Source organism: Trachypithecus francoisi, unplaced genomic scaffold (assembly GCF_009764315.1).
Source record: "Trachypithecus francoisi isolate TF-2019V2 unplaced genomic scaffold, Tfra_2.0 Lachesis_group12, whole genome shotgun sequence".
NCBI lineage: Eukaryota > Metazoa > Chordata > Mammalia > Primates > Cercopithecidae > Trachypithecus > Trachypithecus francoisi.
Genome location: NW_022681457.1, coordinates 39,820,368 through 39,844,303, shown reverse-complemented (window position 1 = coordinate 39,844,303; position 23,936 = coordinate 39,820,368). Strand labels below are relative to the sequence as shown.

Sequence of the window (23,936 nt, the reverse complement as noted above, 5' to 3'; positions counted from 1 at the left end):
GTGTTTTCATTGCATTAGGAGTTCACTTAACTTTTTACCGGTACAGTTAAAGGAACATTAAGTCAAAATCAGAATTCATAAAATCCGTTGTAACATGTCTAATGTGAATACATTATAAACATGTACCTGCACTTGTTTATAACCAGAAATATTAGGAGTAGTCAACAAAAGGTTATCATTAATATTAGTTTTGCGGTTTTTTCACGTAATTTAAGAAATTCTGAACATGTTTAGCAACAAGCATTTGTATAACTATGACAAACACTGTTAGTGCGTTTTATTAGATTGATTTGTAAAACTTAACTATTGTGTTTATTGGAACCAACTATTTTATTTTACCAGAACCAGCACATTGGATTACTTAGTATCAAACACTGTAGGTAGATACTGGAGTTTTATTTTGTTTTGTTTGAGACGGAGTCTCCCTCTATCTCCTCTATCGCCCAGGCTGGATTGCAGTGGCTTGGCGCGATCTCGTCCCACTGCAACCTCCGCCTCCGGCTTCAAGCAATTCTCCTGCCTCAGCCTCCCGAGTGGCTTGGATTACATGCGCCCGCCACCGTTCCCGGCTAATTTTTTGTATTTTTTTTTTTTTAAGTAGAGACAGGGTTTCACCATGCTGGCCAGGCTGGTCTCGAACTCCTGAGCTCGTGATCCGCCCGCCTCGGCCTCCCAAAGTGCTGCGATTACAGCAGTGAGCCTGGCCTTGTTTTTTTTTGTTTGTTTGTTTAAATGCATGAATTGTTTCCTATTAAGAAGCTATGATATAGTTCCGTGACCAAATGCAGATGAACAGGATTATCTGATTAATTGATTAACGAGAGCAGACAAAATACGGATATTTAATTCATCCGCTCATTTTATAAGTGTTTACAGAGTTTCTACTATGAGGCAGGCACCTTGTACTACAGGACACAAGTTGGGAGGGGATGCCCAGCTTCCTAAGTAAAGGAGTGATATTTGAGCAAGGCATTATAGAATGAATGAGAGTTTGGCCAGTAGGGAAAAGAAGCAGCCTGCGCAGAGGTATGGGACATGGGGGAATGACAAGAACCCAGAATTGAAGTCACTAGAAGATGGTGGTGGGAGGACGTGAAATGAGGCAAGGAAAGGTACAAGCGGATCCAGATACTGGAAGACTTTGTGTTGCAATGCTTTAATGAAAAATTGGATTTCGGGCCGGTTTCGGTGGCTCACGCCTGTAATCCCAGCACTTTGGGAGGCTGAGGCAGACAGATCACTTGAAGTCGGAGTTTAAGACCAACCTGGCCAACATGTGAAACCCTGTCTCTACAAAAAATACAAAAGGTAGCCGGGCTTGGTGGCCTGTACCTGTAGTCCCAGCTACTTGGGAGGCTGAGGCTCAAGAATCGCCTGAACCTGGGAAGTGGAGGTAGCAGTGAGTGGAGATCACGCTGCTGCACTCCAGTCTGGGCATAGAGCGAGACCCTGTCTCCAAAAAAAAAAAAAAAAAAAAATAGATTTTTATTATTAGGCTAAGCCATAATTTCTTTCTACTTTTTAAAATACAGAAATTGTCATCAAACTGAAACTTATTGTCTTACATGCTAATGGATCAGTTGTCCTGATGTCTTTACTGTAATGATCTCTTTATGAAAATGATCTTAAATCTGAGATTCCTAACTTTAGCTTTTAACTGGAATTACCCATTGCATTTGGTGATGTCTTTAAATGTCAGTTGTAGCTGTTAGTCTGATAATATGTGTGGAATATACAGAAGGGTACTTAGACAGAAGTTAGGTTAATATCTGAACTACTTCCTCCTTGTGTATTTAAGAGAATATTGACTTATGTTTCTAGAATCCTCAACTAACTCTAAGTTTATTTTCTTTGTGTAGAATACTATGCTGTTTTTGTTTTTGGAAGGAAGAGATATAAGAACAGTTTCCTGCTCTCAAGGAGCTTCAAAGGCTGTACCAGTGGGGATGCCATTGGTGTATTTAGCTGGATAGTTGTTATTCAGAAAAGCAGGACGAGTTAACATTACTTGGTAATGTCAGTAATGTTAACTCTAGCTGGTTGTTGACATCTGGTCATTTAGTTGCCAATCCTTTTTTTTTTTTTTCTAGCTTATTTTTATGTGAAAGTTTTAGATTTTTATAGTATTCTGAGCTCAGTTCAACACAGGGACACCAGGTTGCTGCTTTCGTTCAGGGTTTCCAGCCTGTGCACTTAAGAAATTTATTTTTGTGTATTTCAAGCTGTAACTCCAGAGATTGGGATTGTTTGATTGGGTCCTTAGCAGTGGTACTAATAGCAACTCCTGTCTCTAGAACATTGGAAAATTAAAATGTATTTATCTACCCTTTTTCCCTTGAGGTTATATGAAGGTAGAAATGAATCAGACTAGATGATTAGCTAAGCAAAACTGTTAACCCTCATCCCTTCCCCTCTAGACAACTATGAAATTAGTCATTATGTATTCGATCCTTCTTGCAGTCTCTTCTCTGACAATTATAAAAGTGATTCAGGCTGCATAATGTTGTTTGAATGAAATGAAAATACAGACTAGAGCTGTTTTTGTTTTTATTACCATCAGTCTGTTCAGTGAAAACTAACATTTGAGCATGATTCTTTTTTAAAATCATTTTGTGACAGTTTAGCAAGGCTTGACTGATAAGCAAATTACAGTATGGTAATATTTCTAGTGTGTATGTTTCTTCACATGTCTGGTATGTGGGAACTACTAACTCCATCAGGACCTTGCCTGTAGTAGGTACTCAGCATTTACTGAAATAAATCAATAAACATTTTTGATGAATTAAAGTACAAGTCAGACCTCTGTGTCTATGGGCTCTGCACCTGCAAATTCAGCCAACTGTGGATCAAAAATATTAGAAAAATGGAATAACGGTCCAACAATACAAGTAATACGAATGAAAACAATACAACTATGTACCTTGTATCAGGTATTATAAGTAATTTAGAGATGCTTTAAGTATACCAAAGGATTTGCGTAGGTTATATGCAGATACTGTGCCATTTTATGTAAGGAACTTGAGCATCTGTGGATTTTGGTATTTGCATGGTTCCTGGAACCAATCCCCCAGGGACACTGAGGGACTATAGTTGGTCATACTACCTGATTTTAGAGATTTTCTTGATCTCCTGACCTTGTGATCTGCCCCCCTCGACCTCCCAAAGTGCTGGGATTACAGGCCTGAGCCACCGAGCCCAGCCTGATTTTAGAGATTTTCTGATCCTCAGAAGTTAATTAAGTAAACTACAGTAGTCTGTTCTTAACCTCGGAGGATACATTCCAAGAACCTCAGTGAATATCTGAAACCACAGATAGTATTGAATCCGATATATACACGGTAATATTTTTTCCTATACCTATGTATCTATAAAGTTTAAATTCTAAATTAAATATAGTATTAACAATAATAATAAATTACAAAAAGACTGGGCATAATGGTTCACGCCTGTAATCTTAACACTTAATTTTAACTATGACGTTGTCTTGAAAAAGAAATCATCCAGCCAAGGTGGCTCATGTCTGTAATCCTAGTGTTTTGAGAAGCCCAGTCGGGAAGCTTGCTTGAACCCAGGAGTCCGAGACCACCCTAGGCAACATGGTGAAACCTTGTTTCTAGGGCGCGGTGGCTCAAGCCTGTAATCCCAGCACTTTGGGAGGCCGAGACGGGCGGATCACAAGGTCAGGAGATCGAGACCATCCTGGCTAACACGGTGAAACCCCATCTCTACTAAAAAATACAAAAAACTAACCGGGCGAGGTGGTGGGCGCCTGTAGTCCCAGCTACTCGGGAGGCTGAGGCAGGAGAATGGCGTGAACCCGGGAGGTGGAGCTTGCAGTGAGCTGAGATCCGGCCACTGCACTCTAGCCTGGGTGACAGAGCGAGACTCCGTCTCAAAAAAAAAAAAAAAAAACCAAAAAATTAGCCAGACATGGTGGTGCATGCATGTAGTACCAGCTACCCAGGAGGCTGAGGTGGGAGGAGTGCTTGAACTTGGGAGGTCAAGTTTACAATGTTGACAATGTTGGGTCCTTTACGTAGTTGCATAAGTGAGCCATGATCATGCCACTGCACTACAGCCTTGGGCAACAGCCTGACCCTGTCTCAAAATTTTAATTTAATTTAAAAAATGAAATAGAACAATTACAACAATACACTGTATTACTGACAAGAGGGCAAAATTTTAAAAAACCAATATGCTGTAATAAGTTATATGAATAAGGGGATCCTCCCCTACCCCAGAATATCTGATTGTACTATACCGTAGGTAACTGAAACCCTGGAGAGCAAAAACTGAAGATACTGTGTCTTAAGTTTCTTTTCAACTCCCAAATTCTTGGATTTCTCACGTCTTGCTTCCTCAGTAGAGGTGAGAAATACTAAAACAGTGAAAACAGGAAAAATAACTTACTCATTCAAGAAGTCGACTATGGTCCAGATGGAAAACTTGAATTATTTTTGTAAAACTGAAATAAAGTAGCCAGGCACCGTGGCTCACGCCTGTAATCTCAGCACTTTGGGAGGCTGAGATTCTTGAGGTTAGGAATTCAAGACCAGCCTGGCCTGTCTTTACTAAAAATACAAAAATTAGGCATGGTGGCGGGCACCTGTAGTCCTAGCTACTTGGGAGACTGAGGTGGGAGAATCACTTGAACTTGGGGTGCGGACATTGCAGTGAGCCCAGATCGTGCCACTACATTCCAGCCTGGGCAACATTGTGAGACTTCATCTCAAAAAATATAATAATAAGTAAAGTAAAAAGTTTCCCATACTTGATAAATGTCTAATAAAAATTGAATATGTTCCAGTACTCTGAAAAAGGACTTGAATGTAGTTGGAGGTTGGTTTTTAGGAATTATTTTTCTTAAATTAATTATCCTTGTAGTCACCTAGGAATTGTATATTTTCTGTTGATCTTAGAAAATTGATCAAATCTATAGTTCATTTTGTTTTTTCAATTTTTTTTTTAAAGAGATGGGGTCTTACTGTATTAACGTTGAACTCCTGGCCTCAACCAGGTCTCCCACCTCAGCTTCTGAAGTAACTAGGACTGCAGGTGCCACTGAGCCAGGCTCCTTTATTGGTATTTTTATTAAAAGCTTTTCTCTAATGTCTTTGTAACAGTTCTCAATTTTTGAAATGGTGTTACTCGTTCTTTAGAGTAAACTGTCAACTTTCATTTTCTTTCTTTTTTTTTTTTCTTTTTTGAGACGAAGTCTCGCTCTGTCACCCAGGCTGGAGTGTAGTGGCGGGATCTCGGCTCACTGCGACCTCCACCTCCGAGGTTCAGGTGATTCTCCTGCCTCAGCCTCCAGAGTAGCTGGAATTAACAGGCACGCGCCACCGTGCCCAGCTAAGCTTTTTTTTGTATTTTTAGTAGAGATGGGGTTTTACCATGTTGGTCAGGCTGGTCTCGAACTCCAGACGTCAGGTGATCCACCCACCTCAGCCTCCCAAAGTGCTGGGATTACAGGCATGAGCAACAGCGCCCAGCCTCAACTTTTATTTTCATTTGGTTAGTTTATGAACTATTCAGTTGTATAAATGTCTTTTCTCTGTATGGAAGTTTCTTGGAGTTCAAGGAGTGCTACTTTGCAAACTCATAGAGTATTTATAAAAGCTAACTGCAGAAGGTGTTCATAGGCTAAACCGTGTCCTATTCTTGGTAGCACCATTTTCTCTGGCCTGAAATACTTTCCTTCTACTATTAGTGTCTGTCAGTGCCCAGCAGTGTGTTTACTTTCCTGAGGAACAATTCAAATGCTAAGTGCTTTAAGACCTAAGGGTGGAAAAGCAGTGTTTTCAGGCATTATTAGGAAAAGAAGATTTAAATTAGACACCCAGAAACAAAAACAGGTTTGTAATTGATAAAGTGAAAGATGGTTAAAGAAGGTTAGATAGACCAAAGCTAGAGTTTACCCTTTTTTTTTTTTTTTTTTTTTGAGACAGTGTCTCATGCCGTTGCCGAGGCTGGAGTGCAGTGACGTGATCTTGGCTCACTGCAACCTCCACTTGGGTTCAAACAGTTCTCCCACCTGAGCCTCCTGAGTAGCTGCAAGGCATGTGTCACCACGCTCAGCCACTTTTTGTGTGTTTTTAGTAGAGACTGGGTTTCTCCATGTTGGTCAGGCTGGTCTCAGACTCTTGACCTCAGGTGATCTGCCTGCCTCGGCCTCCCAAAATGCTGGGATTATGGGCGTGAGCCACTGTTTCCGGCTGAAAGTGTACCTTTTTTTAATCGAGCAATCTAGTACTTGATCCTAATATTCTTTGTGGTGGGTGTTTACATTTTTAGATGAGGAAAAGGGAAATCTAGAAGTACTAGGAAATACAGTTGGTATATGGGAACTGATACATAATTAGACTTAAGCAATCCATGTTGAATTTATGACTTAAGCACTTAACTATAACTTTACCCTCTCCAGTTGTCTGATGATAATCAAAACTTGAAGCAGTTATCCATATTGGGATCTCTTTGGGGAATCCCAGTCACCAAAAGTTAGGTTTTCTTTAATATTTTTTCATGGAAGGTTTCAAATATACTCAAATTTGAAAGAATTATGTAATAAATTCTCATGAGCCCATCACACATCTTCAATAATGAATGTACAGCATTGCAGTGTGGAGCTTGGCCTATTGCTGACCACTCATCAATGTGGCAGAACCACTCCGTGATTCCCCATGGAAATGGGAACTACTTCAGTTCTCTTTTTACAGAAAAATTCAATAAATATCTACTGATTGTGCCCTACTTGTGACTTGAAGCCAGGTTGTTGTTGTTGTTTTTCTTTCTTTCTTTTTTTTTTTTTTTTAAACAGTCTTGCTCTGTTACCCAAGCTACAGTGCATTGGCATGGTATCAGTACACTGCAACCTCCAGCTTCTGGGTTCAAGTGATTCTCTTGCCTCAGCCTCCCAAGTAGCTGGGACTATGGGCATGCACCACAACACCTGGCTAATTTTTGTATATAGTAGAGATAGGGTTTCATCATGTTGCCCAGGCTGCTCTCGAACTCCTGAGCTCAAGCAGTCTACCCACCTCCACCTCCCAAAGTACTAAGATTACAGGCATGAGCCACCATGCCAGCAAAGCTGGGTATTTCTTAAATTTGTTCAGTCAGGTGCAAGAAATTATTTGCCCTACTCTGAAAGTTAAAAAATATTCTAAGAGAATTATGGTTTCACAGCTGAGTTTTTTTAAGACTTGAGCTCCCGTGACTCCTGCATATATCCTTAGAACAACATTGTCCAGTAGAAGTACAATGTGAGCCACGTTTTGTTTAACCCAGCATATCCAAAATATTACCCCTTTTGCATGTGCTTAAAAAAAAAATTAAGATGATTTATATTCCAGGTTTTCAATATTCAGTGAGTAATTTTACACCTAGAGCAAGTGTCATTTCAGACTAGTCACATTTCGAGTACTCAGTAACCACATATGGACTAGTGGCTACCTTACTAGATAGCATAGCCTTTGGGTCCCACAAAGTGTTCACATTCTCTGTTTACACACATCTTTTGAAGTGTCATGAGAGAGAGCCAGATAGGATCCAGATTTTCTTTAAATCTGTTTGGTCTGTCTTACGGATTCCTAGTTGATTACTTCTTTGTTGCTTCTTATAGGGATGTATCGGAAGCTTAATAATCTCAAGATTATTACGTTAACTGCCTGAAGTATTAATTTTAGCAAAAAATTGAATTATAATTTTAATTTTTCAAGTAAAATTTCTTATGTGATACTAAATATTTCATATATACATGTGTTAGAAGTAAATGGGAATTTAGTAATGAATAGTATATAATAGTTTGTGATGGTATTTTTCTGGTTTTTTTTTAGATTGCAGCAAAAATTGGAGGTGATGCTGGGACATCACTGAATTCAAATGACTATGGTTATGGGGGACAAAAAAGACCTTTAGAAGATGGAGGTAAGTTATACTCATACGTATTTTAAATTGTTTTTCAGAGTATTTAGTTGAAGTGGTTCTCAGTATTTTTTTGTTATTCTATTGAGACATTACTTTTATTATAAGGTTGTTAAAATTGTAAGGTGTATATTGGCCTAAAGAGGGGGGAAGAGACCTAGACAAGGTAAGTAAAATTTGAGTCAACTAGAAAGTTTTGTCTTACTAGAAAACAGTTTGTTTTCCCTCTTTTAGGATTGTGCCAGATTGAAAGTTTGCACAGACGTCTTGTTAATAATATTAAAAAATATATATATAAATTGCTTAGAAGACACTTCACTGGTTTTACTCATACGTGAATGGATTTTAATATGCTGTGTTTTCGTCATTTTTCTATTTGCAATTGCACTTTAAAGGTCGAAATTCGTATTGTTTGCTACTCTAGTGTGTTGCAGGTTATACTGTTTTTTTTAATGTTCTTTGCTTTTAGTACTTTTGTGTTTCACGTTTAGCATTAAACCTATGGATTAAAACAGTGGGTTCACAGTGCTTTGTAGTTTTAAAAATCATAATCATTGAAGCTTCTGAACTTAGAAGTCTGCATGTATTTTTTGTTTTAGGTTTGATGTATGAGTTTTGATACGTTTTCTTTTTACCCTTTTTTTTTAAAGGAGGGATTCTCACTGAGGCTATAGAATGTATTTGTAGCTTTTGACCAGGAGAACTTGGTTTCCTTTTATTTAAGTGTCTTTCATATTTATAGTGAGGTTTTTAATATACAAAAAAAAATGAGCTAATGATGCTTCAGATGTTGTATGTAATGTATTCTTTTTATTTTATGTGTAGATGGCTCTTGGACAAGTCCGAGCAGTACAACACACTGGGAGGGAATGCCCTCTCCTTTTAAAGGCAGGAATTTTTATTTATTACCTGTGTTCAGTATGTAAACGTGAAATAAACCAGTGGATTCTTAAATGGACACAAATATTTCTTGGATTATGTGTCTGAATTTTTGCTGCAGAACATTCTGATGGTTAATCATTTAAGTTTGAAGGGGGGAGGAGAATGTAGTACTTTGAGCTATAGGTTGTCTGTTCCAAGGTATGCATTGTATTCATCTGTGTAATGGATTTAGATGAAGGTAGTCATGTAGTTGCTTTGAGATTTTTTTTTTTTTTTGCTAAAGTTTTATGCAGTGAAATGTTTGTTTATAAATAATAGAACAGTTTAAGTTGAGATTGCCTTGTAATGTTGCGGGGTTTTTTTTTTTTTAATTTTTTGGGGCATAGCTTTGTGGTCACTGTCAGATACACTCAACTTTTAATATGTCAGATTTTTGTAGTTTGATACGCTTTTTTCCCCCAGTCTTCAGTTCCTGAGGTGGAAGCATCATTAGCCTTTAGCATGTGATATTTTGCTAGTAATGGACCTAAAGTACTTTGTCTTGTATCATTCTAATGTGCTTAACATACATTAAGGTCAGTGATTTGTTAAGAATCAGATAACTATTTTAATGTCTGTGCATCTTTTGAATGTGAAGAGAATGAAGTATAGTTTCTTTTTTAGATTACTGAGTTTGGGTTGAATTTTGGCAGTTTTGGTTCAAATGATAAACCATACCTTCAGATATTTCAATAAATATTTATATTGTTATTTATTCTTGTTTGGGAGGGGAGAAGCTTTGTACTTAATTGGCAAAAAATTAAAAGACACTTAATTTTGCAGATCAACCAGATGCTAAGAAAGTTGCCCCTCAAAATGATTGTAAGTATTCCTTTTAAACTGGGTCAAAAGCTGTATTAAGATTTTGTTCATATTATCGAGTATCTTTGAAGTTAATTGGTTTATGAGTATTTTGGATCAGCTAGCCTGAATTTCTTTATAAATACGTACCTTTTTCTCCTATTTTACAATCTGTCCCATTAATTGTGGCCAGGTATATGTAAGGATTGGTTGCCAAATTATTTTACATATTTAACAACTCCAATTCTTGATCTATGCTTGTACAACTTGAAAAAGGAAATTATATTGTTGTGTGCCATTGCTAATACAATGTCTTCCCTTTCGTTGGCTCTCTTGCCCTGTCAGTGCCAATATAAATATTCTGTATAAAATTTGACTGTCTTCAAGGTGTTGTCTGTGCATTAGGTAGGGAAAGATTTTTGAATGTTTGATGTGATTTTGTTGTTAAATACATAAGTAACTTTAAATTTTGAATTTTCGTTTTATTTTTATTTAATTTTTTGATAGCTTTTGGGACACAGTTACCACCGATGCATCAGCAGCAAAGGTATAGTCACAAACTTTTCAAAAAGTACTCTGCAAGTTTTGGTTGAGCTGCATGTAAAAGCACAACCACATTGGTGTATATTGAATATGTGTCTGTGTATTTTTTGGTGTACCTAGTTCATATCACTCCCCTTGGGAAGGTACCATAAAGTGATGATTTTTCTTTTGAGTGAGAAAAATTTGTGATTTGGGGAGATAGATGAAATTAGCCACAGTTTAGAAGAACAGGGGTGAATTAGAATAACTGTTAAGGTGACATTCTCTAAACTCCACTCCAACTCCTTTACAGTTCATGCCTTCAGACTGTTCCATTGATCATCCCTTCTTCACTTGATGTATCATCTTAAAATTCTTAATTTAACTACTCAAGTAATAAGACCATATTTTTTGACATGAGTCTGAGCATAGAACCTTAGTTTAAGCCATTGGGAGACATTAGACTTCCATTTTTATTAATAGATTATCTTTTATTTGTAAACAAAGTATCTTTCATTGAAGGAAAAAATGGTACTTACTTGTTACTTTTTAGCAGATCTGTAATGACAGAAGAATACAAAGTTCCAGATGGAATGGTTGGATTTAGTAAGTAACTTGATTTTTAAAGTTTTGAAAACATGATCAAAACATACTTTAGAATCTTTCAACCAAGAAAACTTTTTTTTTTTCTAACTAGTAATTGGCAGAGGAGGTGAACAGATCTCACGCATACAACAGGAATCTGGATGCAAAATACAGATAGCTCCTGGTAATGTTACATTCTCTTGGTATTTTCAGAGTGACTAGAAAAGTAGCTTTTTTTTTCTTTTAGGTTTCTAGTGCTAATAATGCTACTTTTAATCTTTTGACCTGAAGTTCTATTTTTGTTTTAAATTGTAGACAGTGGTGGCCTTCCAGAAAGGTCCTGTATGTTAACTGGAACACCTGAATCTGTCCAGTAAGTTTGAAAATCTTAAAAATCGACTTAAAGTAACAACAGTAGAACTCTGAATTTTCTCTCTGCTCTTTGTTACTGCTTTATTTTACACTACTGTTTCGTTGCCTCCTTCCCTCCCAAGTCCTCTGACTCCTTTGAAGTTTATGCCTCATGCCTTTCTCAATTAGGGTTCATCATCTGAATCATTAAACACAAAATGGTTAAAACAACTTCATATCTACTCCAATCTCTACTTGTAAAGCGAAGTGTAGCCCGGAGAAGAATACGCAGTAATGTTGACTGGTGACACCTAAAACTCATAGACATTAAGCTCAAATGAACTGTTGTATTGCCTGCATTTCCCTAGTTCCATTCACTTTTCCATTCCTCTCCAAGGCTCTTTAATACTATATTTCCCCATCTCCAAATCTTCAGCATCTAACCCCACCTCTCTCCCACTTACGTTTACTGAGAAAATGGAAGCAAATGATAAGAAGCTTTTCTTTTCCCCTACCACTAAACCTACCAGCCTTCAGTTTTTTTCTCTGTTCACATAGTACTCAGGTAATTGCTTTTCTTTGTGTTCATGTGCCTAAAGCCAGCCCTTTCTTCCTATTGAAGGTTCAACAACCTGCAGTTGTACTTTCTTCTGTATTACTAGTTCCCTCTCTTTACTAGATTTTTTCTTTTTTTTGAGACGAAGTCTCACTCTGTTGCCAGGCTGGAGTGCCGGAGCATGGTCTCGGCTCACTGCAACCTCCGCCTCCCGAGTTCAAAGGATTCTCCTGCCTCAGCCTCCCAAGTAGCTGGGTCTACAGGTGCATGCCACCACACCCAGCTAATTTTTGTATTTTTTTAGTAGAGACAGGGTTTCACCATGTTGACCAGGATGGTCTCAATCTCTTGACTTTGTGATCCACCCACCTCGGCCTCCCAAAGTCCTGGGATTATAGGCGTGAGCCACTGCCCCCAGCCTGATTTTCTTTATAGCACTTTCCAAATAATGCGTTACTCATTTGACATGTTATTTTTACTTATTTTAATGAAACGAAGCCACTCCAGCAGGAACCCTGTCTCTTTGAGTGTTATTACCCCATTGCCTAAAATAGCACTTGCACATGGTTGATTTTTAAGTATTTGTTGAATGAATAATTGTAGCATATGAGTAAGCAAAATGGTAGCTTAAAAATGTAAATAAATAAATCATTTAGTTCTTGGAAGAATCAGTTTAATTCTGAGATAACTTTAGCATTAGCGTTCTTTCTTGGAAATTTTGGACTATTCTTAAAAATAAAAATTGTGTATCTAGAAAATTTATTGCATAATCTCTCAATCTTTGACCCTTGATGGCATTTTCTTTCAGTTAAAAGTAAAAACATTGTTAAAGTTAGCATTAAGACACCTAATCTTGAATTGGGTAGGAGGAGTACTTGGTTACATTGTTTTATATTTCTCTATTTGAATAAGCTTGGGTATGCTACAACTTACTATTTAAATATTAATTTGTTAACAGGTCAGCAAAACGGTTACTGGACCAGATTGTTGAAAAAGGAAGACCAGCTCCTGGCTTCCATCATGGCGATGGACCAGGAAATGCAGTTCAAGAAATCATGATTCCTGCTAGCAAGGCAGGATTAGTCATTGGAAAGGGGGGAGAAACTATTAAACAGCTTCAGGTATTGTTGTGTTTGTGAAATGGCTACTTTTGGTCTGTTTTGATGCCCATTTTTGTCCGCTGCCTTTTGTTAATATGTATTATTTCTATGATTATAACAGGAACGGGCTGGCGTTAAAATGGTTATGATTCAAGACGGGCCGCAAAACACTGGTGCTGACAAGCCTCTTAGAATTACAGGAGACCCATATAAAGTTCAAGTAAACTTAACTTTATACTTTATAAAGACAGAGTTTGGGTTGAATGGGTTTGGGCAAAATATGCATGAATAATTAAAATGTTTTGAGACATGCTTTCTAAATTAGCTAACTTTTTCTACTTTAGCAAGCCAAGGAAATGGTGTTAGAGTTAATTCGTGATCAAGGTGGTTTCAGAGAAGTTCGGAATGAGTATGGGTCAAGAATAGGAGGAAATGAAGGGATAGATGTAAGTAAAAATACCCATTCAGAAAGGGTTGTATGCTAATTCATAAATAGTAGTGTTTTCTGTTTTGTGTTCAATAGCTCTAACATTGTTATCCTTTTATTTCACCTTTATACTTTAGAATACAGAGTTACATATTTTATATCTTGTCACCCTATTTGCTATAAATATAAAATTATATGTACTTTTATGATTTGAGGCAGATTTTCAGGAAATGGTGCTTTTTTTTAAATACTTTTTTTACTTTAAACCCTGAGAAGCTTGTTTTCTTAATACTTAATCTTTTTTACATAAGGTCCCCATTCCAAGATTTGCTGTTGGCATTGTAATAGGAAGAAATGGAGAGATGATCAAAAAAATACAAAATGATGCTGGTGTTCGAATTCAGTTTAAGCCAGGTGAGTGCATATAATAATCTTGTAGGTGTTGGCAGCAATGAGTTTTGACATACATTTATTATTATTATTATTTTAATTTAAGTTCTAGGTTTCATGTGCACAATGTGCAGGTTTGTTACATATGTATACATGTGCCATATTGGTGTGCTGCACCCATCAACTCGTCATTTACAATGAATATATCTCCTAATGCTATTCCTCTCCACTGTCCCCTCCCCACAGTAGGCCCCAGTGTGTGATGTTCCCCTTCCTGTGTCCAAGTGATCTCATTGTTCAGTGTCCACCTATGAGTGAGAACATGCGGTGTTTGGTTTTCTTTTCTTGCGATAGTTTACTGAGAATGATGGTTTCCAGCTGCATCCATGTCCCTACAAAGGACACGAACTCATCCTTTTTTATGGCTGCGTAGTATTCCATGGTGTATATGTGTCACATTTTCTTAATCCAGTCTGTCACTGATGGATATTTGGGTTGATTCCAAGTCTTTGCTATTGTGAATAGTGCTGCAGTAAACATACGTGTGCATGTGTCTATATAGCAGCATGATTTATAATCCTTTGGGTATATACCCAGTAATGGGATGACTGGGTCAAATGGTATTTCTAGTTCTAGATCCTTGAGGAATTGCCACACTGTTATCCACAATGGTTGAACTAGTTTACAGTCCCACCAACAGTGTAAAAGTGTTCCTATTTCTCCACATCCTCTCCAGCACCTGTTGTTTCCTGATTTTTTAATGATCACCATTCTAACTGGTGTGAGATGGTATCTCATTGTGGTTTTGATTTGCATTTCTCTGATGGCGAGTGATGATGAGCATTTTCTTGTGTGTCTGTTGGCTGTATGAATGTCTTTTGAGAAGTGTCTGTTCATATCCTTTGCCCGCTTTTTGATGGGGTTGTTTGCTTTTTTCTTGTAAATTTGTTTGAGTTCTTTGTAGGTTCCGGATATTAGCCCTTTGTCAGATGAGTAGATTGCAAAAATTTTCTCCCATTCTGTGGGTTGCTCGTTCACTATGATGGTAGTTTTGCTGTGCAGAAACTCTTTAGTTTAATTAGATCCCATTTGTCAGTTCTGGCTTTTGTTGCCATTGCTTTTGGTGTTTTAGACATGAAGTCCTTGCCCATGCCTATGTCCTAAATGGTATTACCTAGGTTTTCTTTTTTTTTTTTTTTTGAGACGGAGTCTCGCGCTGTCACCCAGGCTGGAGTGCTGTGGCCGGATCTCAGCTCACTGCAAGCTCCGCCTCCCGGGTTCACGCCATTCTCCTGCCTCAGCCTCCCGAGTAGCTGGGACTACAGGCGCCGCCACCTCGCCCGGCTAGTTTTTTGTAGTTTTTAGTAGAGACAGGGTTTCACCGTGTTAGTCAGGATGGTCTCGATCTCCTGACCTCGTGATCCGCCCGTCTCGGCCTCCCAAAGTGCTAGGATTACAGGCTTGAGCCACCGCGCCCGGCCTTTACCTAGGTTTTCTTCTGGGGTTTTTATGGTTTTAGGTCTTAACATTTAAGTCTCTAATCAATCTTGAATTAATTTTCGTATAAGGAGTAAGGAAAGGATCCAGTTTCAGCTTTCCACTTATGGCTAGCCAATTTTCCCAGCACCATTTATTAAATAGGGAATCCTTTCCCCATTTCTTGTTTCTCTCAGGTTTGTCAAAGATCAGATGGCTGTAGATGTGTGGTATTACTTCTGAGGGCTTTGTTCTGTTCCATTGGTCAGTACCTCTGTTTTGATACCAGTACCATGCTGTTTTGGTTACTGTAGCCTTGTAGTATAGTTTGAAGTCAGGTAGCGTGATGCCTCCAGCTTTGTTCTTTTGGCTTAGGATTGTCTTGGTAATGCGGGGTCTTTTTTGGTTCCATGTGAACTTTAAAGCAGTTTTTTCCAATTCTGTGAAGAAAGTCATTGGTAGCTTGATGGGGATGGCATTGAATCTATAAATGACCTTGGGCAGTATGGCCATTTTCACAATATTGATTCTTCCTATCCATGAGCACGGTGTGTTCTTCCATTTGTTTATGTCCTCTTTTATTTCACTGAGCAATAGTTTGTAGTTCTCCTTGAAGAGGTCCTTTACATCCCTTGTAAGTTGTATTCCTAGGTATTTTATTCTCTTTGAAGCTATTGTGAATGGGAGTTCATTCATGATTTGTCTGTCTGTCTGTTACTGGTGTATAAGAATGCTTGTGATTTTTGCACATTGATTTTGTATCCTGAGACTTTGCCGAAGTTGCTTATCAGCTTAAGGAGATTTTGGGCTGAGACGATGGGGTTTTCTAAATATACAATCATGTCATCTGCAAACAGGGACAATTTGACTTCTTCTTTTCTTAACTGAATACCCTTTATTTCTTTCTCTTGCCTGATTGCCCTAGCCAGAACTTCCAACACTATGTTGAATAGGAGTGGTGAGAGAGGGCATCCCTGTCTTGTGCCAGTTTTCAAAGGGAATTTTTCCAGTTTTTGCCCATTCAGTATGATATTGGCTGTGGGTTTGTCATAAATAGCTCTTATTATTTTGAGATACATTCCATCAATACCGAGTTTATTGAGTTTTTAGCATGAAGGGCTGTTGAATTTTGTCAAACACCTCTTCTGCATCTGTTGAGATAATCATGTGGTTTTTGTCTTTGGTTCTGTTTATATGCTGGATTACGTTCATTGATTTACATATGTTGAACCAGCCTTGCATCCCAGGGATGAAGCCCACTTGATCATGGTGGATAAGCTTTTTGATGTGCTGCTGGATCCGGTTTGCCAGTATTTTATTGAGGATTTTTGCATTGATGTTCATCAGGGATATTGGTCTAAAATTCTCTTTTTTTGTTGTGTCTCTCCCAGGCTTTGGTATCAGGATGATGTTGGCCTCATAAAATGAGTTAGGGAGAATTCCCTCTTTTTCTATTGATTGGAATAGTTTCAGAAGGAATGGTACCAGCTCCTCCTTATACCTCTGGTAGAACTCGGCTGTGAATCCGTCTGGTCCTGGACTTTTTTTGGTTGGTAGGCTATTAAATATTGCCTCAATTTCAGAGCCTGTTATTGGTCTATTCAGGGATTCAACTTCTTCCTGATTTAGTCTTGGGAGAGTGTAAGTGTCCAGGAAATTATCCATTTCTTCTAAGTTTTCTAATTTATTTGCGTAGAGGTGTTTATAGTATTCTCTGATGGTAGTTTGTATTTCTGTGGGGTCGGTGATGATATCCCCTTTATCATTTTTTATTGCGTCTATTTGATTCTTCTCTCTTTTATTCTTTATTAGTCTTGCTCGCAGTATGTCAATTTCGTTGATCTTTTCAAAAAACCAGTTCCTGGATTCATTGATTTTTTTTGGAGGGTTTTTTTGTGTCTCTATCTCCTTCAGTTCTGCTCTGATTCTAGTTATTTGTTGCCTTCTGCCAGCTTTTGCATGTGTTTGCTCTTGCTTCTCTAGCTCTTTTAATTGTGATGTTAGAGTGTCAATTTTAGATCTTTCCTGCTTTCTCTTGTGGGCATTTAGTGCTATAAATTTCCCTCTACACACGCCTCTAAATGTGTCCCAGAGATTCTGGTATGTTGTATCTTTGTTCTCATTGGTTTCAAAGAACATCTTTATTTCTGCCTTCATTTCGTTATGTACCCAGTAGTCATTCAGGAGCAGGTTGTTCAGTTTCCATGTAGTTGAGCGGTTTTGATTGAGTTTCTTAGTCCTGAGGTCTAGTTTGATTGCACTGTGGTCCGAGAGACAGTTTGTTATAATTTCTGTTCTTTTACATTTGCTGAGGAGTGCTTTACTTCCAACTACGTGGTCAATTTTGGAATAAGTGCGATGTGGTGCTGAGAAGAATGTATATTCTGTTGATTTGGGGTGGAGAGTTCTGTAGATGTCTATTAGGTCCCCTTGGTGCAGAGTTGAGTTCAATTCCTGGATATCCTTGTTAACTTTCTGTCTCGTTGATCTGTCTAATGTTGACAGCGGGGTGTTAAAGTCTCCCATTGTTGTGTGGGAGTCTAAGTCTCTTTGTTAGTCTCTAAGGACTTGCTTTATGAATTTGAGTGCTCCTGTATTGGGTGCGTATATATTTAGGATCGTTAGCTCTTCCTGATGAATTGATCCCTTTACGATTATGTAATGACCATCTTTGTCTCTTTTGATCTTTGATGGTTTAAAGTCTGTTTTATCAGAGACTAGGATTGCAACCCCTGCTTTTTTTCGTTTTCCATTTGCTTGGTAGATCTTCCTCCATCCCTTTATTTTGAGCCTATGTGTATCTCTGCATGTGAGATGGGTCTCCTGAATACAGCAAACTGATGGGTCTTGACTCTTTATCCAATTTGCCAGTCTGTGTCTTTTAATTGGACCATTTAGTCCATTTACATTTAAGGTTAATATTATTATGTGTCAACTTGATCCTGTCATTATGATATTAGCTGATTATTTTGCTCGTTAGTTGATGCAGTTTCTTCCTAGCATCGATGGTCTTTACATTTTGGCATGTTTTTGCAATGGCTGGTACTGGTTGTTCCTTTCCGTGTTTACTGCTTCCTTCAGGATCTTTTGTAGGGGAGATCTGGTGCTGACAAAATCTCTAAGCATTTGCTTGTCTGTAAAGGATTTTATTTCTCCATCACTTATGAAACTTAGTTTGTCTGGATATGAAATTCTGGGTTGAAAATTCTTTTCTTTAAGCATGTTGAATATTGGCCCCCACTCTCTTCTGGCTTGGAGAGTTTCTGCTGAGAGATCCACTGTTAGTCTGATGGACTTCCCTTTGTGGGTTACCCGACCTTTCCCTCTGGCTGCTCTTAACATTTTTTCCTTCATTTCAGCTTTGATAAATCTGACAGTTATGTGTCTTGGAGTTGCTCTTCTTGAGGAGTATCTTTGTGGCGTTCTCTGTATTTCCTGAATTTGAATGTTGGCCTGCTTTACTAGGTTGGGGAAGTTCTGGATGATATCCTGCTGAGTGTTTTCCAAGTTGGTTCCATTTTCCCTGTCACTTTCAGGCACACAGTTTTGGTCTTTTCACATAATACCATATTTCTTGGAGGCTTTCTTCATTTCTTTTTACTCTTTTTTCTCTACATTTCTCTTTTCACTTCATTTCATTCATTTGATCTTCAATCCCTGATAATCTTTCTTCCAGTTGATTTGAGTCAGTTGCTGAAGCTTATGCATTTGTCATGTAGTTCTCGTGTCATGATTTTCATCTCTTACCAGTTCTTTAAAGGTCTTCTCTGCATTGATTATTCTAGTTATCCGTTCATCCATTCTTTTTTCAAGGTTTTTAGTTTCTTTGTGCTGGTTACGTAGTTCCTCCTTTAGCTCTGGGAAGTTTGATCCACTGAAGCCTTCTTCTCTCAACTTGTCAAAGTCATTCTCCGTCCAGCTTTGTTCCGTTGCTGGCGGTGAACTGCGTTCCTTTGGAGGTGGAGATGTGCTTTTGAATCTCCAGCTTTTCTGCACTGTTTTTTCCCCATCTTTGTGGTTTTATCTGCCTTTGGTCTTTGATGATGGTGACGTACTGATGGGGTTTTGGTGTGGGTGTTGTTTCTGTTTGTTAGTTTTCTTTCTAACAGTCAGGACGCTCAGCTGCAGGTCTGTTGGAGTTTGCTTGATTTCCACTCCAGACCGTTTGCCTGGGTATCAGCAGCGGCAGCTGCAGAATATAGACTATTGCTGAACAGCAAGTGTTGCTGTCTGATTCTTGCTCTGGAAGCTTCGTCTCAGGGTGTACCCAGCCGTGTGATGTGTGATGTGTCAGTCTGCATCTAGTGGGGGATGTCTCCCAGTTAGGCTACTCAGGGGTCAGGGACCCACTTGAGCAGACAGTCTGCCCGTTCTCAGATCTCGACCTCTGTGCTGGAAGAACCACTGCTCTCTTCAAAGCTGTCAGACAGGGACTTTTACATGTGCAGAGGTTTCTGCTGCTTTTTGTTTAGCTATGCCCTGTCCCCAGAGGTGGAGTCTACAGAGGCAGACAGGCCTCCTTGAGCTGCGGTGGGCTCCACCCACTTCGAGCTTCCTTGCGGCTCTGTTTGTCTACTTAAGCCTCAGCAATGGCGGGCGCCCCTCCCCCAGCCTCGCTGCAGCCTTACAGTTAGATCTCCAACTGCTGTGCTAGCAATGAGGGAGGCTCCGTGGGCGTGCAACCCTCTGGGTCAGGTGTGGGATATAATCTCCTGGTGTACCGTTTGCTAAGACCCTTGGTAAAGCGCAGTATTAGGGTGAGAGTTACCCAATTTTCCAGGTGTTGTGTGTCTCAATTTCCCTTGGGTAGGAAAAGGAATTCCCTTCCCCCTTTCGCTTGCCAGATGAGGCGATGCTTCGCCCTGCTTCAGCTCTCACTGGTCGGGCTGCACCCGTGGACCAGCATCAACTGTCCGACTCGCCCCAGTGAGATGAACCCGGTACCTCAGTTGAAAATGCAGAAACCACTCTTCATCTTTGTCGCTCATGCTGGGAGCTGGAGGCTGGAGCTGTTCCTATTCGGCCATCTTGGGTGCCACGCCCATTTATTGTTTAATTAATTTTGTTTCTTTGTTTTGAAGATGATGGGACAACACCTGAGAGGATAGCACAAATAACAGGACCTCCAGACCGATGTCAACATGCTGCAGAAATTATTACAGACCTTCTTCGAAGTGTCCAGGTTTGATAGAAAGTTAACATTTTCATTTTTTGTTTTTATGGAAAAGTATTTTCCTTCATGAAATCTGAAGTTTCCTCTATATCAGAGTCTGCTTGATGATGCTTTATTAATGGAGAAAGTTTAAATTGCTTTAAGGTAAAGATCTTGGAGCAGGAAGAACTACTACCTTAAGTGCTACCTTATTTACTCTTGAATTTAAAAGAATGTTATTATGATTATTTGGGCCAGTTCATCTCTACATTTATGGTTCAGGTATTTGAGAGCTGGGAAAAATAGATGTAATGATTTTATCATGGAAAAAAAGTATTCCTGTGCTGACTTTTTTCCTTCTTATCTATTCCTCTTTATAGGCGGGTAATCCTGGTGGACCTGGACCTGGTGGTCGAGGAAGAGGTAGAGGTCAAGGCAACTGGAACATGGGACCACCTGGTGGACTACAGGAATTTAATTTTATTGTGCCAACTGGGAAAACTGGATTAATAATAGGAAAAGGCAATGTATTTTAAACTCTTAATGTTTAACACATTATTCATTTTTCTGGACACTATTTCTGTTGCTGTTGTAAACAAGTGGCAATGCTTTTTCTCTGGCTGTACTTTAGTAGAAAAGCATTCTTTTGTTAATACGTAACAAGTAAAACATAAATGAAGGATCTAATGTATGTTTATAAAAAGAGCAGGATTTTAATCTTACTAGCTTCTAGAGAAGGTGAACTAAGATAATTATTAGCATAAGAAAGGTCTTTTGACCCAAAAAGTTGTTTGAGTGTTTTTGTTTGCCCATTTTTGTTTTTCCCGACTCATATTTTAAAAATTTGAATGTTTATAAGTGTATTAGTTTATGTTTACACTGCTTTTAAAAGCAGTTTATTCAAATATCTTATTATAATCACATTAAGGTTAAGTTTAAACATACTAAGTAAATGTAAATGTATTTTAAGAGAAGCATGAAATGCTTCCTAAAATTTGATTTAAAGTGTAGAATACTAAATTAAAAATCTTAATACAATACTGTCAAGTAGAATACTGACCAAACCATGTTTTTAATGGCCCATTTAATTGTAACCATTTTCTTCTAAATAGCTCCTAATATACCCTTGAAACCTTTAGAGAAATTACTGTCTTTTGATTTTAGGAGGGGAAACCATAAAAAGCATAAGCCAACAGTCTGGTGCAAGAATAGAACTTCAGAGAAATCCTCCACCAAATGCAGATCCTAATATGAAGTTATTTACAATTCGCGGCACTCCACAACAGATAGACTATGCTCGGCAACTCATAGAAGAAAAGATTGGTGTGAGTATACTTTAAACTTTTAATTTATAGTGTAGACTCTTAGATTGTAGTTAAATTAAGATGTCTATTTGAATACATCCAAGGAAAATGTATAATTACTAGTCTGTATTTATAGATTTCATGATACGTATAATAGATACAATGTGAAGATTTTCCAGCAATGAAAATAACCTAATTAAATGTACAGTTACAGGTTTTGAGAACAACCTTACATTTGAGTGTGGATAGATAGGAGGGTGCAGGCATCATATTAGTGTTATTGTAGGATTGTGGAACATACTTGAAGGACATAGGTAATGGGAATTCATTATTTATTAAGATTTTACTATACTGAACCACAGCAAGGCAAACAAGATAAATCAGATGCATCTTCCACTGTGCAGTAGAAATTCATAAATCCTAGCTTTCGGACTGGCTCACACATCATCTGAGGGTTTTAAAATGTAGACTATTTGGGTGCTTCCAACTCCTACACATAATATACAGAGACAGACCTAACTCAAAATGTCTGGGATAGGGCCCAGCGTCTGATTTTACACAGATGTTTGGGTTTTTTTCTCCAGAAAAGTTTTCTGTTAGAACAAAAAGTATGAAAAGCTTTGCTTTTTTGTAAATGAGGCAGATGGTATCTTACTGGAGTTTTTAACACAAAGTGTGCAGGGAGCATCTTAAATTATTAATCAGAATTTCCTAGGAAAAATTAGTTTTGGCGTTTGCCATGCTGTGGATGGGGTGCGTGCAAAACAAGGTTGACGCTGTTTCTGTGTACTTGGGAAGACAAAAATAGATGTACAAAAGATGTTTAAGGAACATCTTACAAAATGTACACAAACATTGTAAGTTCTGTTGTATGGATAGTTTAATTGTTCAAAAAATGAAGATGTTTGTGGAATAATGATAGGAGGTTGATGCCATGGCAAAAAAAATGAATAGCACATCTTGGTTTTTGATTTTACAGTATTAGCCTCAAATGCATGGATCAGGATTTCTGTTGGATTCATGGTAAAACAAGATAGTTTTAGAGAATCACTTTGGTGTGGTGATTAAGAGCATGGACTCTGGAGTCAGGTTGCCTGAGTTCAAAATTCTGTGAATCATTTACTGGTTCTGTGACCTTGGAGAAGTTCCTCCGGCTTTTCTGTACCTCGGTTTCCTCCTATAAAATGAGGATAATTGTATCTATTTCATAGAGTTGTAGGGATTAAATGAACGTTCACGTGTGTCACTTAAAAGAATGCCTGGCACATAGCCCTAAAAAATGTTGCTACTTTTTCAGTATTATTTTTACTATTTGGATAGAATACATCATGGATAATAAGTGAGAGATGACAACAATTGGAGACTTAAAGAGACAAGTTAATAACTTGTTTCCCTATTTTGCAGTGAGAAATTTACAACAAAATGTAGTGTTAGCATTTTGTCCAGCATGCCGCCTGGTTGTGTTAACTACTCAGAAGGAGCATTTTAGGACAGTTAAGTGTAATGTCTTTGTTGGCTTAACAAAACAGAAATCATTATTAATTATGTTAAGCATTATTAATTATGATGTGGCATGCATGCATGATAAGGATATAAAATATCCTGATTTATTGAAGGAATTAAAAAGGGGATGTTTGTGCTGTTTAGAATTATGATACATGAAAGGCCAAAAAGGATATAAATTATTGATCTGAATGGGGTTTCAGTGACAGAAATAGGTTGTGAGGTGGATTTTAGTTTGATAGTGAACCAACTAGCTGTTAACATTATCAATGAAGTTTTGAGAAGACAATTGATGATACAGGACCCAAGCAGTTTGGGAATATATTGTCAAGATGATTGTCTTATGTTAGGCAAGTAGATGTCTAGAGAAGAGCTGAAGATAAGGACCTGATTTCTGTGATTAAGATGAAAAAAGATAGTAAAAGAATTATAAAAGGAAAGGGATCTACTGCTGTCGCAAACAAGCTAAAGGAAATTTAATTGCTAATTTTAATTTAATTTAAATTGCATTTAATTGCTACCGCTATTGATTTTAGTAAATTTCACATGTCTCATTATTATGGCAGATAAAATAGTTTTTGCAAAATGAATGAGGAAAGGAAGGAAAACCTAAAATTTGTTGTTTGTGACTATAAGAGGGTAGAAATGGAAGATTATTTGTCCATAGAGTTGTTTAACCATTACTGTGTTTTTTCTGATTTTTCTATGTCTTCCTTTTTTTTTGTAGGGCCCAGTAAATCCTTTAGGGCCACCTGTACCCCATGGGCCCCATGGTGTCCCAGGCCCCCATGGACCTCCTGGGCCTCCAGGGCCTGGAACTCCAATGGGACCATACAACCCTGCACCTTATAATCCTGGACCACCAGGCCCGGCTCCTCAGTAAGTATTGGGTTTAGTTCTGGGCTTTCCCCCAAAGATTCTAGTT

At 38.2% G+C, this 23,936-nt stretch overlaps 1 protein-coding gene across 17 annotated transcripts in view; it reads left to right on the top strand.

The window, feature by feature from the left end:
* Positions 1-23,936, top strand: part of FUBP1 (far upstream element binding protein 1) — a 40,771-nt gene that overhangs the window by 1,265 nt on the left and 15,570 nt on the right. For 10 of the 17 annotated variants that reach the window (XR_004440633.1, XR_004440639.1, XR_004440637.1 and 7 more), the window contains exons 2-16: positions 7,836-7,926; positions 8,749-8,811; positions 9,628-9,666; positions 10,153-10,192; positions 10,721-10,773; positions 10,865-10,936; positions 11,068-11,125; positions 12,618-12,780; positions 12,881-12,979; positions 13,104-13,205; positions 13,498-13,600; positions 20,134-20,234; positions 20,585-20,726; positions 21,369-21,529; positions 23,739-23,890. Coding sequence is in view for 11 of the 17 variants with exons in the window: in XM_033225362.1 (XP_033081253.1) it covers positions 7,836-7,926; positions 8,749-8,811; positions 9,628-9,666; positions 10,153-10,192; positions 10,721-10,773; positions 10,865-10,936; positions 11,068-11,125; positions 12,618-12,780; positions 12,881-12,979; positions 13,104-13,205; positions 13,498-13,600; positions 20,134-20,234; positions 20,585-20,726; positions 21,369-21,529; positions 23,739-23,890 (1,439 nt within the window). In the remaining 6 variants the exon portion in view is untranslated. The remainder of the gene's footprint in view (positions 1-7,835; positions 7,927-8,748; positions 8,812-9,627; positions 9,667-10,152; positions 10,193-10,720; positions 10,774-10,864; positions 10,937-11,067; positions 11,126-12,617; positions 12,781-12,880; positions 12,980-13,103; positions 13,206-13,497; positions 13,601-20,133; positions 20,235-20,584; positions 20,727-21,368; positions 21,530-23,738; positions 23,891-23,936) is intronic. The other 7 variants (XM_033225366.1, XM_033225367.1, XM_033225372.1 and 4 more) reach the window with 3 other exon arrangements.